Source organism: Vicia villosa, unplaced genomic scaffold (assembly GCF_029867415.1).
Source record: "Vicia villosa cultivar HV-30 ecotype Madison, WI unplaced genomic scaffold, Vvil1.0 ctg.000045F_1_1_1, whole genome shotgun sequence".
NCBI lineage: Eukaryota > Viridiplantae > Streptophyta > Magnoliopsida > Fabales > Fabaceae > Vicia > Vicia villosa.
The window spans coordinates 1301069-1316719 of record NW_026704977.1 but is presented as its reverse complement, the minus strand read 5'-3'; the positions used below and the strand labels follow the sequence as shown (position 1 = coordinate 1316719).

Genomic DNA, 15651 nt, shown 5'->3' with positions numbered 1-15651 from the left:
GATTCTTCGCAATCTTGAATGCAGTCACCATAGGACCCCATCTTCTGGGTAAGCTTCTGATGATCTTCTTTACGTGATCAGCCTTGGTGTATCCCTTGTCAAGAACTCTCAATCCAGCAGTAAGAGTTTGAAATCTTGAAAACATCTTTTCAATGTCTTCATCATCCTCCATCTTGAAGGCTTCATACTTCTGGATTAAAGCTAGAGCTTTAGTCTCCTTGACTTGAGCATTTCCTTCATGAGTCATTTTCAAGGACTCATATATGTCATAGGCCGTTTCCCTGTTAGATATCTTCTCATATTCAGCATGAGAGATAGCATTCAGCAAAACAGTTCTGCATTTATGATGATTCCTGAAAAGCTTTTTCTGATCATCATTCATTTCTTGCCTCGTCAGCTTTACGCCTCTGGCATTTACTGGATGTTTGTAACCATCCATCAGAAGATCCCATAGATCACCATCTAGACCAAGAAAGTAACTTTCCAGTTTATCTTTCCAGTATTCAAAGTTTTCGCCATCAAATACCGGCGGTCTAGTATAACCATTGTTACCGTTGTATTGCTCAGCAGAGCCAGATGTAGATGCTGGTGTAGACTTTTCACTTTCATCAACCATCTTTTACTGAAGCGTTTTTCTCTTCCTGAATCTTTTCTAAACACGGTTAAGTGCTTGCACCTTAGAACCGGCGCTCTGATGCCAATTGAAGGATAGAAAAACACTTAGAAAGGGGGGGGTTTGAATAAGTGTAGCTTTAAAAACTTGACAGATAAAAATAAATTGCACAGTTATTTTTATCCTGGTTCGTTGTTAACTAAACTACTCCAGTCCACCCCCGCAGAGATGATTTACCTCAACTGAGGATTTAATCCACTAATCGCACGGATTACAATGGTTTTCCACTTAGTCAGCAACTAAGTCTTCCAGAGTCTTCTGATCACACACTGATCACTCCAGGAACAACTGCTTAGATACCCTCTAAGACTTTTCTAGAGTATACTGATCCACACGATCACTCTAGTTACAATCTGCTTAGTTCACTTCTAAGACTTCCTAGAGTATTCTGATCCACACGATCACTCTAGTTCCTTACAACTTAATGTAATCAATTCTAAGAGTATTACAAATGCTTCTTGAAAGCGTTAATCACAAACTGTGATATTTCTCTTAATCGTTTAAGCTTAATCTCACTAATATATTACAACAGCAATGTAGTGAGCTTTGATGAAGATGAAGATTCTGAGCTTTGAGTAGAACAGAGTTTCAGCAAGTTTAATATGAGTTGTTTTGGTGCAGAATCGTTAACCTTGCTTCTCATCAGAACTTCATATTTATAGGCGTTGGAGAAGATGACCGTTGAGTGCATTTAATGCTTTGCGTGTTCCGTACAGCATCGCATTTAATGTTATACGCTTTTGTCAACTACCTCGAGCCTTGTTCACGCTGTGTCTACTGACGTAGCCTTTAGTAGCTTTTAACGTTCCTTTTGTCAGTCAGCGTAGCTTGCCACTTGTACTTTCTTCTGATCTGATGTTTGTGAATACAACTTTTGAATATCATCAGAGTCAAACAGCTTGGTGCATAGCATCTTCTGATCTTCTGACCTTGAAGTGCTTCTGAGCGTGATACCATCAGAACTTCAGTGCTTCTGTTCTCTTGTTCTTCTGATGCTTCCATAGACCCATGTTCTGATTCTGCTTCGACCATCTTCTGATGTCTTGCCAGACCATGTTCTGATGTTGCATGCTGAACCCTTGAGACAAAGCTTCTGAGCGCTGAATTATGCGTACTCTTTATATATTTCCTGAAAGGGAAATTGCATTGGATTAGAGTACCATATAATCTTAAGCAAAATTCATATTATTGTTATCATCAAAACTAAGATAATTGATCAGAACAAATCTTGTTCTAACAACCTAATCAGAAAATTAGTGGGTTTGTCCATACCAATTCATTGAAGTAACATGTAGTTATTTTATCTCATCCAAATTAGAGTGTCCTATATAGATTATATATTGAGTTTGATTAAACTCAGCCCAAATCGGCTCACGTATGTTAGAACATGCAATCACTCAATTGCTAAATCAATGGAGGTTTAGGACTTGTGGAGGAGAATAAGGTAGTGACAGAGAAGACAAAATTATAGAGAGAGAGAGAGAGAGTAATTGAGGGTGAGAATAAAAAATGGCATTAATTGAGATGAGGATGCATCCACTATATTTATACAAGTGTTGTCAAACAATTGGGACCTTAAAAACAAGAAAAAGCTAAAATTCGGCCCGGTAACCGATTACATATCCCATTAATCGGTTACCACAGACTCAACAAAACAATTCAATATCAAGTATAATTCGTTAACGCATTTGATTAACCGATTACAACAACGCAAAACAAGCTTTTTCCCTTTGCAGAAGTGCTTTTCTCCCAAATGTAATCGGTTACACTCCCGTGTTAATCGGTTATAGCTCTTGAATCATTGGTTTTTCATCCAACACACCACCTTAATTCAAGTGCTCAAATTTCTCCATGCTCATGCTCATATTCAAACTTTTGAACACATCATTTGTGATTCCCCTAGTCAACAAATCAGCAACTTGGTCAACACTTCTACAATATCTCAATCTTAAGTTGCCTTCACTCGCAAGTTCCCTCAAGTAGTGAAACTTCATCTCAATGTGGTTTCTCCTCCCATGTGCATTTAAGTTCTTAGCAAGATTAATGGCTAAAACATTATCTACCAAGAGTGTGACAGCCTCACCCTCATTGCTTCCAACTCTTCTAATAGATTCATAAACCATACGGCTTGACACACACATAACAAATCACCAATATACTCAGCCTTGCAAGACGAGAGTGCAACTACCGGTTTCTTCTTCGAACACCATGAGAATGGTGTTCCTCCGAACATAAAGATTGTGAGTGCACTTTTCTATTAGAGATATTTTACATTTAGCGTTTCTGTATATTGGACAATATCTTTGAGTGTTAATGTGCATCTTAGTATTAGGAAGCTTATAGTACATTTAGAAAAGGTTTTGTGCATTAAGAAAATATTTTATGCATTAAAAACTCGTTTTCATGTGAAAAATAGGTCCATGTGCTGACACATACGTTCTATGAGTCGACACATGTGGATGAATTTTAAATCCTGTAACTTTTGTAATGCATGTGTCGACACATCACTACTATAAAATGTGTAAATAACAATGTCATGGTCACCATGGTTCTTCCCTACACCGTGGTGACATCTCTAAACAAAGGTGCTCCTATATTATTTTTTCCTTTTGATTTAAAACTAATTGTGTATAACAACAGTTGAAGAGCCAACCGTGGTGAAATCGACATGCTTTTATGAGTTCGAACCTCAGCGCTATCATGTATATTATTCCATTAATATTAAGGCTCGCCTTTTCTTTTTTATTTATTTTTAAATAACAAACTTAAAGGGTTATGACTACGGTTGGTTTGTTCCACCGTTGTCACATAATTTGTTTTTTATTTAAATTTTTTAATTATAAATTAAACTCTGGCGCTTCTTTATGAAGTTTCACTATGAAAGAAATATATCATTATAGTTTTTGGTTTTGGCCGAGGTGGTATCTTTGTAATATTACACACTCCTAGTTAGCTTGTCTCTTCAGTATCCTTTTTTTCCATTGAAAAAAAAACTAGACGAAACAATACACGATTTCAACCCTAAACCCTAACGTTCAATACTGTGAAACAATACACGATTTCAATTGAAACACCATCGTTCACCCTAGCTTGTCTCTTCAGTATCCATTCTTCACTGTGTATTTGCCATTTTCGTCATCATCGTCAAGGTTGACAAGACCATCACGATCGTTACGTCGAGAAAGAAGAGTATACCAACCAAGTTGTCACCGTCGAGAAGGAAGGAAACAACAACATCGTCGTTTCTGTAAGAAAGGAAGGCAACACCAACAATAACATCATTTACTTAGTCATCAGTGTAGCGGTGAAAAATTGAGACTGAAGTCGTTGATTGACTTAGCTCAGACATTTTAGTAAAGTCGCCACCGCGCTTTATTGTTTCCAAAGGAAATGGAAAAAAGAGCAAAATAAAATCCACAAAAGTTTTTAAAACAAAACTATCAAAAAGACAGAGATCTTTGGTTCAAGGGTTGGTTATGAAAGGGAAAGGTATTAGCACCCCTCACATCTACGGTGCTCCGTAGGAACCTCTTTGAAATATATATCATTGTTGTTGATATAATAAAATGTTTATGTGTTTTTATTTAAACAGAATGGGAGGGTGAGAAAAGAAGATTTTAAAAGTGTGTTCGACAAGACATCGCATCTTGTGCCTGCATACGCCTTTAACAATAGGAAAGTCAGAGCGTTTGTAGTTCCCCTTAAAAGGAAAATAAAAGAGCCAAGTGGTAAAATCTGTTTGGTTGTTAAACTTTAATAATACTCAACGGGTTTTTAAAATCTTAAGCTTTAACAATACTTAAAAAGTTTTAAAAGGTGCCAAGCTTTAACAATACAAGGCAAAAGATGATTTAAAAATAGAGTGCTTGAAGTTGTTAATTGTAGCACCCAAAAGTAACTTGCAGATGTTCTAATCAAGACAATTAAAACTGAACACTTCATCAATCTGAGGGATGAAATTGGCTGAATATAAATTAAGGGATGGTGTTAGATGTAATTGAAATTTAACATTTACATTTATTTAGCATTTGAATTTCATTTAGTTGTATCTAGGTTTTATAAATTCTGAAAGCCAGTTTCAATTTATAAGAGAATATTCATTGTATTCATAACTTTCGGATTGAAAGTTAATTACAAAGTTTGTTACGTTCTTTCTCTTTTCTCCTTTGTTCATCTTCATCTTCGTGAAGCTTTTTGTGCATCAATAATGAAGATAATTTAGGTGGCTCAATAAGATGAACAGTATTATCGCTTCTAGGCAACTAGTGTTGACGTTTTTGGGCGCCTGAGTGGCGGATCCAAAACATTTTGTAGGTGGGACAAAAAAAAAATTTAAGATAAAATTAAATGTTCATAAAATTTTTTAAAGTTTTACAAATTACAATTATTTTTTATGTATATTTTATTGTGAATGAATTATAGTATAATAACAATGTTAAAACGTAAACATAACATCTTATTTTGTATTAAACAAAATATGATATATTTTTTATATTTGCAATTCAATTAATCACAAATTTTTTTAAAAATAAACAAAGTTAAATATCGTAGTTCATTTTATTTTTTATTGAAGAAACTTTCACTCTCTTGATTGATAATAGAATTTTTTGCAAATAAAATATTTGGATATTTTTAATTTTAGGATGATAGCAGGATATTTTATTGTTATTTATGATATTAATAGAATTTTTTTTTAATAAAACTTCAATAATATATTTTTTAATAATGTTAACTACAATGTTAATCAATTTTTCTATTTAATACAAAATTCATTTTTAAACTTATGAGTTATTATAAAATATAAAATTAATAAATATTTGACACCTATATTTATAAAAATAATATAGAATAAATAATATAATGTATTGGCTTTAAAATTCATATTAAAAGACTTTTTTTTAAAAGAACATAAGATGGTAAAGTATAATTGATCGTACCTGATTAGAAGAATCGTCAAGGCGTAATGTCTGGCTTGAAGAGCAAGATGGGGGGGGGGGGGTACCTGCAAGGTTCTCCGATGCTTAAGTCAGTAGCTATCAGAGAATGAGGTTTAGAGTTGAGAATAGAATACCTGACCCTCTAGTGAAAGAGGGTATTTATAGCCCCCAGCGCTGGGCCAAGGTTCCCTAATTGGGCCAAATCCAACTGGAGGCCCACGTGCTAGGGAACTGCCAGAACGTCCCATGCTAGGGCTGAGTCAGCAGGAGACTCACGTTCTGGATGCACATAGCGTAGGGTTCGGAGATGGTTGATCGAATCCTTCGCTGGGACGTGACGCGTGATCTTCGTGCGTGGATAACTCCTTGACGGTTATCTAGTACGCAGGCCCAAAAGTTTGGGCCTGCTCGGCCAGGGTCCTCGCGACTGGCAGCTCCTATCTGTTCAGTAATTGGGCCCAAGGGAAGTGGGCCTGCTCGGCTGGTAATCAAGGGTTGGGCCTGCTCGGCCCAGACCAGAACAGGAGCCCCCCAAGTCATTAGCCTAATAAGGGTGATGACTTTAACGAGGAGGTTTAGCCGAGCACGGTTCCAGATCATGGGCTCCTCGAGGGTTTAGGTCGGTCGCCCGTTGTCTTGGTTTTTAACCTTATTGGTTGTCACTCATTAGCGTGATTGACAGGTGTCAGCTGTACAGGCAGTAATCATTATTGCGCCGTTTCTAGGGATGAAAGTAGACGGCGTCTTTTGGAGTTCTCAAGATCCTTGGGACGCGTGGCAGCTTTTCGTGGAGGGGGCCGTCTTTGGGGTGTAGGCAATGATGGCGTCTCCTAGGCTGCCTAGGCCATCATGACACCCTTTGGCCTTCTTTCCCTATATAAGGAGTGAGGAGGTCACTCATTTAGTACTTAACATTTCCCTAGCCTTCAAGATCCGCTCACTGCTCTTCTCCTCGTTTCGTTCATATCTTCTTCGCTTCCTCCAAGTAAGTTCTTCGTCTCCTTCATGTTTTTATTTAAGTTTTATGCATTAGTTTTGAGTGAGGCGAGCATGGTTGATGAGCGTGACGAGGAAGGTTTATTAATTAGCCGAGTAAGCCTAGAAGATACACCGTTTTTCTCGTGCGTTTGCCGAGTGAGTTTTGAGTGAACGGGGCTAGAACGTTTGAATGAGACGTCCAGCTTTTAGGATTACTAAAGAGTGGTATGAAGGCCACGAGCAGTGGAGGTTGCACGTCTTGGTGAGGGCATGAATTTGCCGACCTCCGTTGCGTGCGGCGTATATATTCGGAGAACCCTTTAGCTCGTCGGCCATTTGATGATTGGGGGAGTTCTCCTCGTCCCTTTTCCTCGCCCTTTCACTTGACTTGCGGTGGAAGGGTGGATTTGACCAGTCGAATTCACGGTTTCCTCTGCTTTTCAGGTAAATGGCCGACGAGAACAAGGATGATGTCGTCTTCGACATTTCAGATGGGGAGGAAGCTGTTGGCGCGCAAGATGACGTTCCCATCGTAGAGACCTCCCCTAGGGCACTTGAAGAATGGGTGGCAGTAGAGCCGAGGATGATTGTATCGCGCTTCACGAGTCACCCCAAAGAAGCCTTTAACGTCATCGAGGACCTTGACGAAGACGAGGAGCCTTCTTGGGGGGCCTTTGTGCCCAAATCTCACCAGAGGGTCTGCTCGCGATTTCCCGGCCCCCGTTTCGCAATGTATGAGTTCGTCTTTAAGGAGGCTGGTCTTCGTCTCCCGTTCACTCATTTGCAACGGAGTGTCTTCAGTTGGTTGCGGCTCTGCCCGTCTCAGCTTCATCCCAACGCTTTGGCGTTCTTAAGGGCCTTTGAGATCGTGTGCGGGTATTTGGAGGTCGAAGCAACTCTGCCCCTTTTCTTTAGAATTTTTCATTTGCAGAGGTTGCGTGATCGGGACGGCAAGTGGAGTTGGGTGTCGTTTAAGCAGCCGAAGAAGCTGTTCGCTATTTACCAGGACTCTGTCAAGCACTTCAAGAACCGGTATTTTATAGTTAAGCCGCTCACTCCTGATGCCGAGAGTCATTTGTTCGAGGAGCGCGAGTATATTGAGGATGGGGTGAGGAGAGTGGGCCCAGCTGCTCGGTTCCCGTTAGAGTGGCAACCTGACCATTTCGAGCGTGGGACTGACTATTACATTTTCCGGGACGAGGATCTCAACGAGCGCGATACAGGGGGGTATCAGCGGCTCGCTTCTTTTGTGGACGGGTTTAGACCGGCAATATGTACATATCCAAACGGGGATCCCCTATTCGAGGAGGACGGAGGCCCTATGCTGGAGCCTCGGCACATCAACACCAAAGCTGTCCTCGAGTGCGGAAGTTACGGGGACGCTATGATTTTGTTAGGTGAGATAACTATTATTTGCTCAAACAACACCTTTTTGGTTCTAACTCTTTATTTTGCAGGAAAAATGGCCGACTTGCACGACAAAGTTACGAAGATGCGGGCCAAGAACAAGGGGGCCGCCAAAGTGTCTGGGAAGCGATCGCGGGTCGAGGAGGTCAAGGCGGCTGCCGCGAGTGTCCCCGACAGTGGCTCTCCCTTGTCAGTCGGGACGAGCTCGCGTGGTTCTCCGGCCGGAAAGAAACAAAAGAATGACGGGACCGGGGAGTTTCGCCCTCTTATCATCGACAACCCCTCCGAGGAGGACATTGTGCTGCCTTCTTGTACCCTGCATAGGGGGATCTTCTCAAAGAAAAATGTTCTCCTCGAGCGGGAGGAGGTGAGGCACATCGTCAAGCGGGACAGGGTGACTCGAGACAAGGATTTGTCCGAGGACCTCGAAGGGATGATGAGGGTGGCCGCCTTGGCCTTGGCTCTTAACGCTCAGAATGTCTGTCCTCAGAAGGACTACGATGCTCTTCAGATCAAGTACGATGGGCTGGAGCACGAGTTCGAACAGTACAAGGACAAGTATGAGGTCCAGAGCGGGATAGTGGAGGATCTCGTCAAAGAGCGCAACAAGGTTGCGGACTTGGAGGCCGAGGGAAAAAGGCTCCGCGAGAGAATTGCCGAGTTGGAGAGGGCTCATCTCCCTGCTGCCGAGGAAGATGAGGACGAGAAAGCCTTGGTGACGCGTCCTCAGCTTCTGGGCAAGGTGAGGGAGATGGAGGTCGACTGTGTAGCTACCTTGGGGGTCGGTTTTAAAGCTGCGGTGGATCAGCTGAAGGTCCTCAACCCGCGTTTGGTGACGAAGGGCATTGGTCCATACCATAAGGTCGTGGATGGGCGAATTGAACCGAACCCGGAGTTCGAGGACTGGGAAGATGAGGATGAACCCCAGGGTGAGGACGAGGGTGCCGAGGACGAAGATGGCGATGTTTGACCAGTCTTTCATTGTTATGGCCTGCGTGCCGATGTTTTGTGGCCTGCGTGCCAGTATTTTGTGGCCTGCGTGCCAAGGTAGCTAGTTGGGTGATGCCCGGATAATTTTTTGTAATATTTGGATATCTCCGGCCAATTTGGTCGGTTTTTAATAGTTTTATGCTCCAATGTTTATTTGTGCTTATCTGATGTATGTTTTGTGTTTATGCTTGATTTACGTTTGTGCTCGACCGAGGTTTATGGCCCGGGCGTGTGGGGAACGGTCCGGGTGCGCAGAGCAGGTGTGCGCTATAAGCGAGCGCGAGGCCGCGGTCGGGGCCAGGTGCTCGCGGCGTGAACGATCCCATCGCGAGCTGGGGTTCTGCCGTGCAGGTACTTCCGCGGAGGGTCTGTGTGTAAGGCCCACCGTGTAGTCGGCTTTGCCTCCTAGTAGGGTTATCCGACTGAAGCTGTCGTGGAGCATACGCGCTTGTACCATGGCGCGAGTCCTCGCCCGTATCTTCCTCGTGTTCGTCACGAGCGGCCGGGTAGTGTTAGGTTGTTTCTAACTGTAGTAGCGTCTGAGTTTTTCAGCATTCCAAGGTCGAGCTAGTTTTTCGCCGAGAAGGTTCTCGAGGTAATACGCACCGTTTTCGGTTTTATCGTACACTCGGTACGGACCTTCCCAGTTTGGGGCTAGTTTGCCTTCGCGTGAATCTTTCATGTTCCTACGGAGCACTAAGTCTCCGACTTCGAAGGAGCGCTTGACGACTTTGGTGTCATGTCTTAACGCTATTTGTTGTTTCAATTTCGCTTCTCGCAGGGAGGATCCTGTTCGGATCTCCTCGACCATGTCGAGCTCTTCTCTCATGGCTTCGTCGTTGAGCTCTTCCTCTAGAGGTGACTCAGTCCGACGAGACGGTTCTCGGATCTCCACGGGGATCACGGCCTCTGTGCCATAGGTTAGCCTGAATGGTGTTTCGCCCGTGGTTGAATGCGGGGTCGTCCTGTATGCCCAGAGGACGCTGTGTAGCTCTTCGACCCAAGCTTTCTTCGCCTCGCCCAGCCTTCTCTTCAATCCACGGAGGATGACCCGGTTGGCGGCTTCGGCCTGTCCGTTGGTTTGGGGGTGCTCGACTGAAGTGAAGTGCTGCTTTGTCCCGAGTTTGGCCACGAATTCCTGGAATTTTCTGTCCGTGAACTGGGTGCCGTTGTCGGTTATTATCGCCTGTGGTACCCCGAATCGAGCGAGTATGTTCCTCTTGTAGAATCGGAGTACGTTTTGGGATGTGATTTTAGCGAGTGCTTCAGCCTCTATCCATTTTGTGAAGTAATCTACAGCGACCACCAGGTATTTGTTTTGGTAGGAGCCGACCGGGAAAGGTCCGAGGAGGTCCATTCCCCACGTAGAGAAAGGCCAAGGTGAGGAGAGAGATTTGAGCTCGTTCGGGGGTGCCAGGTGCATGTCGGCGTGACGCTGGCATTTGTCGCATTTCTTGACGTACTCTTTGGCGTCCTGCTGCATGGTCGGCCAATAATAGCCGGCTCTGAGGGCTTTCCTAGCTAGTGATCGTCCACCGAGGTGCTGGCCGTTGATTCCATCATGGAGTTCCTGGAGTACCTCTAATGCTTGCGAGGCGTCGATTCATTTAAGGAGGGGGATGGAGAAACCTCGTCGGTATAGCTTGCTTTCGAGGATAGTGTATGAGCACGCTCGTCTCTTAATTGTTGAGGCTTCTTTCGCGGGGAGCTCGTCTTTTGTGAGGAAGTTGTACACTGGGGTCATCCAGCATTGGTCGTCCCCGATGGCGAATATCTGTGGAGCTCGCGCGTTTTCGCCCACACTTGGCCTGGGCAGAATTTCTTGGATAACGGATTTGTTTCCCCCTTTCTTTCTCGTGCTCGCAAGTTTGGACAGTATGTCGGCGCGCGAATTGTGTTCTCGGGGAATATGCTCAACTTCCGCTTTGGCGAATTTTTTCATCTTATCTTTGACGAGCGTGAGATATTCGGCGAGTACGTCGTTTTTGGCTTGGTACTCGCCGCTGATATGAGATGCGACGAGTTGGGAATCAGTGTAGATCTTGACCTCTCGTGCTCCTATGTCCTCTGCGAGTCGCAGCCCAGCGAGGAGGGCTTCATACTCGGCCTGGTTGTTTGACGTGTTGAAGGAGAGGACTAAGGATACTTCTATGATAAGACCCTCGCCGTTTTCCAAGATAATGCCAGCCCCGCTGCCCGAGCTGCTTGAGGCGCCATCTACGTAGATGGTCCACTTGTCTTTAGTTGCGTAGGGTGAGTCGGTGATAGAAGTCATTTCGGCTACGAAGTCCGCCAGCGCCTGAGCTTTTAACGCCTTCCTGCTCTCATACTGTACGTCGAATTCCGAAAGCTCGAGGGACCATCTTAACATTCTGCCGGCCATGTCTGGTCGGCTGAGGAGTTGTTTGATGGGTTGATCCGTCCGAACGAAGATTGTGTGAGCGAGGAAGTAGTATCGTAGCCTCCTGGCCGCTATTACTAGGGCCATGGCGACTTTCTCGATCTGTTGGTATCGTACCTCGGGTCCCTGTAGGGCCTTGCTGGTAAAATACACAGGTTTTTGCCCGTCTACGGTTTCTCGGATCAAAGCCGCGCTGACTGCCTCGTTTGAGACGGCCAGGTAAAGGTACAGAGGTTCGTTGTCGTCGGGTCGAGAAAGGACGGGCGGCGAGGAAAGTACTTGTTTGAGGTGTGCTAGTGCTTGCTCGCACTCTTCGGACCACTCAAAGGCTGCTTCTTTGCGTAGCAGTTTAAAGAAAGGGAGGGCGTGCTGGGCGGATTTCGCGACGAAACGTGATAGCGCAGTGAGCATCCCGTTTAATACTTGGATGGATTTTTTATTGTTGGGAGTAGGGAGCTCGGAGAATGCTCGACATTTATCCGGGTTGGCTTCTATTCCCCGTTCGGTCAGATAGAAACCGAGGAATTTTCCTGCTCGGACGCCGAATGTGCATTTCTCCGGGTTGAAGCGCATCTTGCAGGATCTGGCCCGCTCGAATACGCGCTCGAGATGGGAGGTGTGGTCGGTGTCCCCTCGAGACTTGACGATCATATCGTCCATGTATACCTCGAGGGTGTCGCCGATCTCCCCTTGGAACACTTTGTTCATCATCCGTTGATACGTGGAGCCCGCGTTTTTGAGACCGAAGGGCATTACGTTGTAGTAGTAATTGCCCGACTCGGTCATGAACGCCGTGTACTGCTTGTCGCTACTCGCCATCGGGATCTGGTTGTAACCTGAATAAGCATCCATAAAAGATAGTAATTTATAGCCGGCCGAGTTGTCGACCAGTCTATCAATGTTTGGTAACGGATAGGCGTCTTTTGGACATGCCCGGTTAACATCAGTATAATCAACACACATTCTCCATTTTCCATTAGATTTCTTAACAAGTACAACGTTTGAGAGCCAAGTTGAATACTTGGCCTCGGAAATAAAATTTGCCTCTAAGAGGTCTTTTACAGCTTTCTCGGCAGCCTCCGCTTTCTCGGGAGACTGCCGACGCCTACGTTGAACTACGGCCTTTGCGGCTGGATTGATGGAGAGGTGGTGGCAGGCGACCTCAGGGTCGAGTCCGGGCATTTCCGCGGCGCTCCAAGCGAACAGATCAGCATTGGCTCGAAGACAGGCTATGAGCTGCTTCCTCGGAAGGTCTGGGATCCCCTTGCCGATTTTCACTGCTTTGTCAGGGTTTTCGCCCAAGGGGACCAGCTCGAAATCTCCGTCCGGAACTGGTCGGAAGGGGTGAGGTGATTTGGATCTCGACTCTTCCCCAGTCTTCTGTTCTTCTTCTGCAAATCGGGCGTCCAGGTCGACCGAGCTGACGTTGGTTGTCTGATGCTGATCTTCTCGAGGATGCTTGTCTTCGGCTTTTGGCTTTTTGTTGGAGCTGGTCGGCGGAGCGATCAGTTCTAATCCTTTGACGGAAGCGTCGAAGATTCTTCTGGCTGCTTCAATATCGGCGTTGATGGTGGCCACTCGTCCGGTCCTCGTGTAGAACTTCATCTTCAGGTGGACTGTGGAGGGTACGGCGGTCAGTTCGGCCAGAGTGGGGCGCCCGATGATGCAGTTGTATAGGGTTTTGCAGTCGATCACCAAGAACCTAGTTTTGACTTGCCTGGAAGCCTCCCCTTCTCCGAAAGTGACAATCAGCTCGACGTAGCCCCATGGTTTAGTGGTAGCTCCGTTGAAGCCTTGAAGGTCTGAACCCACGTAGGGAGTGAGGTGTGAGTCGTCCAGCTGGAGTGTCTGGAAGAGATGGGAGTACATGATGTCGACCGAGCTGCCTTCATCGACTAGGACCCGTCGAACATCGAAGTTCGCCATTCTTGCTCGGACGAGCAGCGGAATCGTGGCGTTTGGAGCTCCGCCGGGTAGCTCTTCCAGGTAGAAGGTGATTGGTTCAGATTTCCCTCGGAACTTTCTCAGTGTGGGGCCGAGGTCCGCGTTGGCACTGAGCAGCTCATCGAACTTTCTCTTCACGGAACTGATGGTGAGAGAGCCCGGATCTCCGCCGTTGGAGACGACCATGGCGAATGGGAATCCTTCCCATTTGCTGAGTGCAGCAGGTGCCCCGACCGATGGTATGAAATCTTCAGGTCGGGTTATTGACAGGGCTACCTGTAGGGGCCTGTTGTCCGGCGAATTCCCTTCGTCAGAGTTTCTGTGGTCGTCCCTTCGGGATGGTTCCCCTTTCTGTGTGTATTTTGAAAGGCGACCTTCCTTGATCAGTGTTTCAATAGCGTCCTTGAGGTGAATGCAATCCTCGGTCATGTGTCCATGGCTCCTGTGGTATTTGCAGTACTTGGACTTGTCGGTTCCTGGCCTCGCGGGGTTTGACTTCGGGGGTCTGATGTTCGACTTTTTGAAGTCAGTGTTTTGGCATTCGGCTAGGATCCTTTCCCGTGAGGCGTTCAGCGGGGTATATTCGTTGAAACGACCAGAAGGTCCCCGGCGTTCTTTGATGTCGAGAGACCTGTCGTCCTTCCTTCTCTCGTGCCCGCGCCTCGAAGCTGAGGGCTCATGGTTGGAACTGCGAGCGGCATCGTTGTCCCGTGACGCTCTCGTGGTCGCAGCCTCTGCTTCCTCATATCTGATGAAGGCCTGAGCCTTGCGAAGGAGGGCGTTCATGGAGTGGACCTCCTCAATCTTGATGGCTTTTTTGAAGTCGCTTCCGGGGAGGAGCCCTCGTTCGAGTAGGTACCTTTTCATGTAGTCCGCGGTCTGCACTTGGACAGCTTCTTTGTTGAACCTGTCGAGGTAGTCTCTCAAAGATTCGTTGGTACCTTGGATTACTGCCTCAAGGTTTGCTTCTGACTTCGGTTGCCGACGAGACGCGGTGAAGTGGCTTAGGAAAAGATCCTTCAGTTCGGTCCAGGAGTGGATGGAGTTAGGGGGCAGATTCCTGTACCAATTCATCGCGCCTTTCCTTAGTGTGGTCGGAAAGATGCGGCATTTGATGGATCCACGTACCACGTGGTAGTCCATGACAGCTTCGATGCTCCTTATATGGTCATCGGGGTCGGTGGTCCCGTCATAGTGGTCCAAGGCTGGTGGTTTTTCCATCCCCCGGGGAAGACGAACACGCCGGATTTGCTCGGACAAAGGACTGCGGAAATCCTCTTCGTCACTGGGTTCAGGGGAGTTTGAATGTCTGCCCCGCTGGGGCTTAGTGCGTGGTTTGCCCGAGATTTTGCGGTTGTCCTTTGGAGAATGCTCGCGGACTTTCTGCACGGCTTTGGAGGGGCCTTGGCGCTCCTGCTCGGGTGAGAGATCTTTGGCTTCAGTGGTTTCAGGTTTCTGATTCTTCCGCGTCTTCCGAGGAGGAGAGCGGGAATGAGACCGCTGGCGCCGGTTTCTCCTCGAGGGGGAGCGAGACCTAGATGGACTGCGCTTGCGACTTCTCCTCGGGGGAGACCGCGAAGAGAAATAGGAACGTGACCGATGGCGCCTCCGCTGGGGGGAGCGATATCGTCGCCTCCTTTCCAGGTCGTGGATGCGATCGCCCTGTTGGCGGATGAGGCGGTTGGTCTTCTGCAGCTCTTTGAGTAGGAGAATGGCAGTCGGATCAGCGCCCTCGGGAATGTTGATCTGTTCCTCCCCGTCCGGGCTACGGCTTCTTCGTCTGTCAGAGGTGTGGGTGAACGAGGAAGCGTGTTGCCCGTCTCGGGTATCAGTTTCATTCACCACTTGGAGCTGGTCTGGTTCAGTCTGGGGCCGGGTCTGCCCGTCTTCGCCGTTCTGAACCTGTCCTTCAGGACGGGTTTGTTCGACGTTCTGGACTTGTTGAAGGTCGTGGACATGTTGAATGTGCTGAGTCTGTTGCCTCTGTCCGGTAAAAGCACGTTCCTGCCGGCGGCGGTTTGTCAGTTCGCGGCTGGAATCTTCAATCAGTTGTTCCAGGACAAAGGGATCAGGACTGGGTGTGTTGTTGTTGGCCATGACGATGGTGAAAGGTTATGCTTTGATCTTTGTTAAAGAAGGGGGAGCAAGGTTCCCACAGACGGCGCCACTGATCGTACCTGATCAGAAGAATCGTCAAGGCGTAATGTCTGGCTTGAAGAGCAAGATGGGGGGGTACCTGCAAGGTTCTCCGATGCTTAAGTCAGTAGCTATCAGAGAATGAGGTTTAGAGTTGAGAATAGAATACCTGACCCTCTAGTGAA

At 46.5% G+C, this 15651-nt stretch overlaps 1 protein-coding gene across 1 annotated transcript; it reads right to left on the bottom strand.

Annotated features, from left to right (window-relative positions):
• Positions 1 to 12194: 12194 nt before the first annotated feature.
• LOC131622873 (uncharacterized) lies at positions 12195 to 15427 on the bottom strand. The gene is made up of 3 exons (XM_058893892.1): positions 14459 to 15427; positions 13407 to 14347; positions 12195 to 12222 (listed from the first exon to the last, which is right to left on the bottom strand). Exons 1-3 carry the CDS (start codon positions 15425 to 15427, stop codon positions 12195 to 12197), a joined length of 1938 nt encoding a protein of 645 aa, XP_058749875.1.
• Between the last annotated feature and the right edge of the window lie 224 nt (positions 15428 to 15651).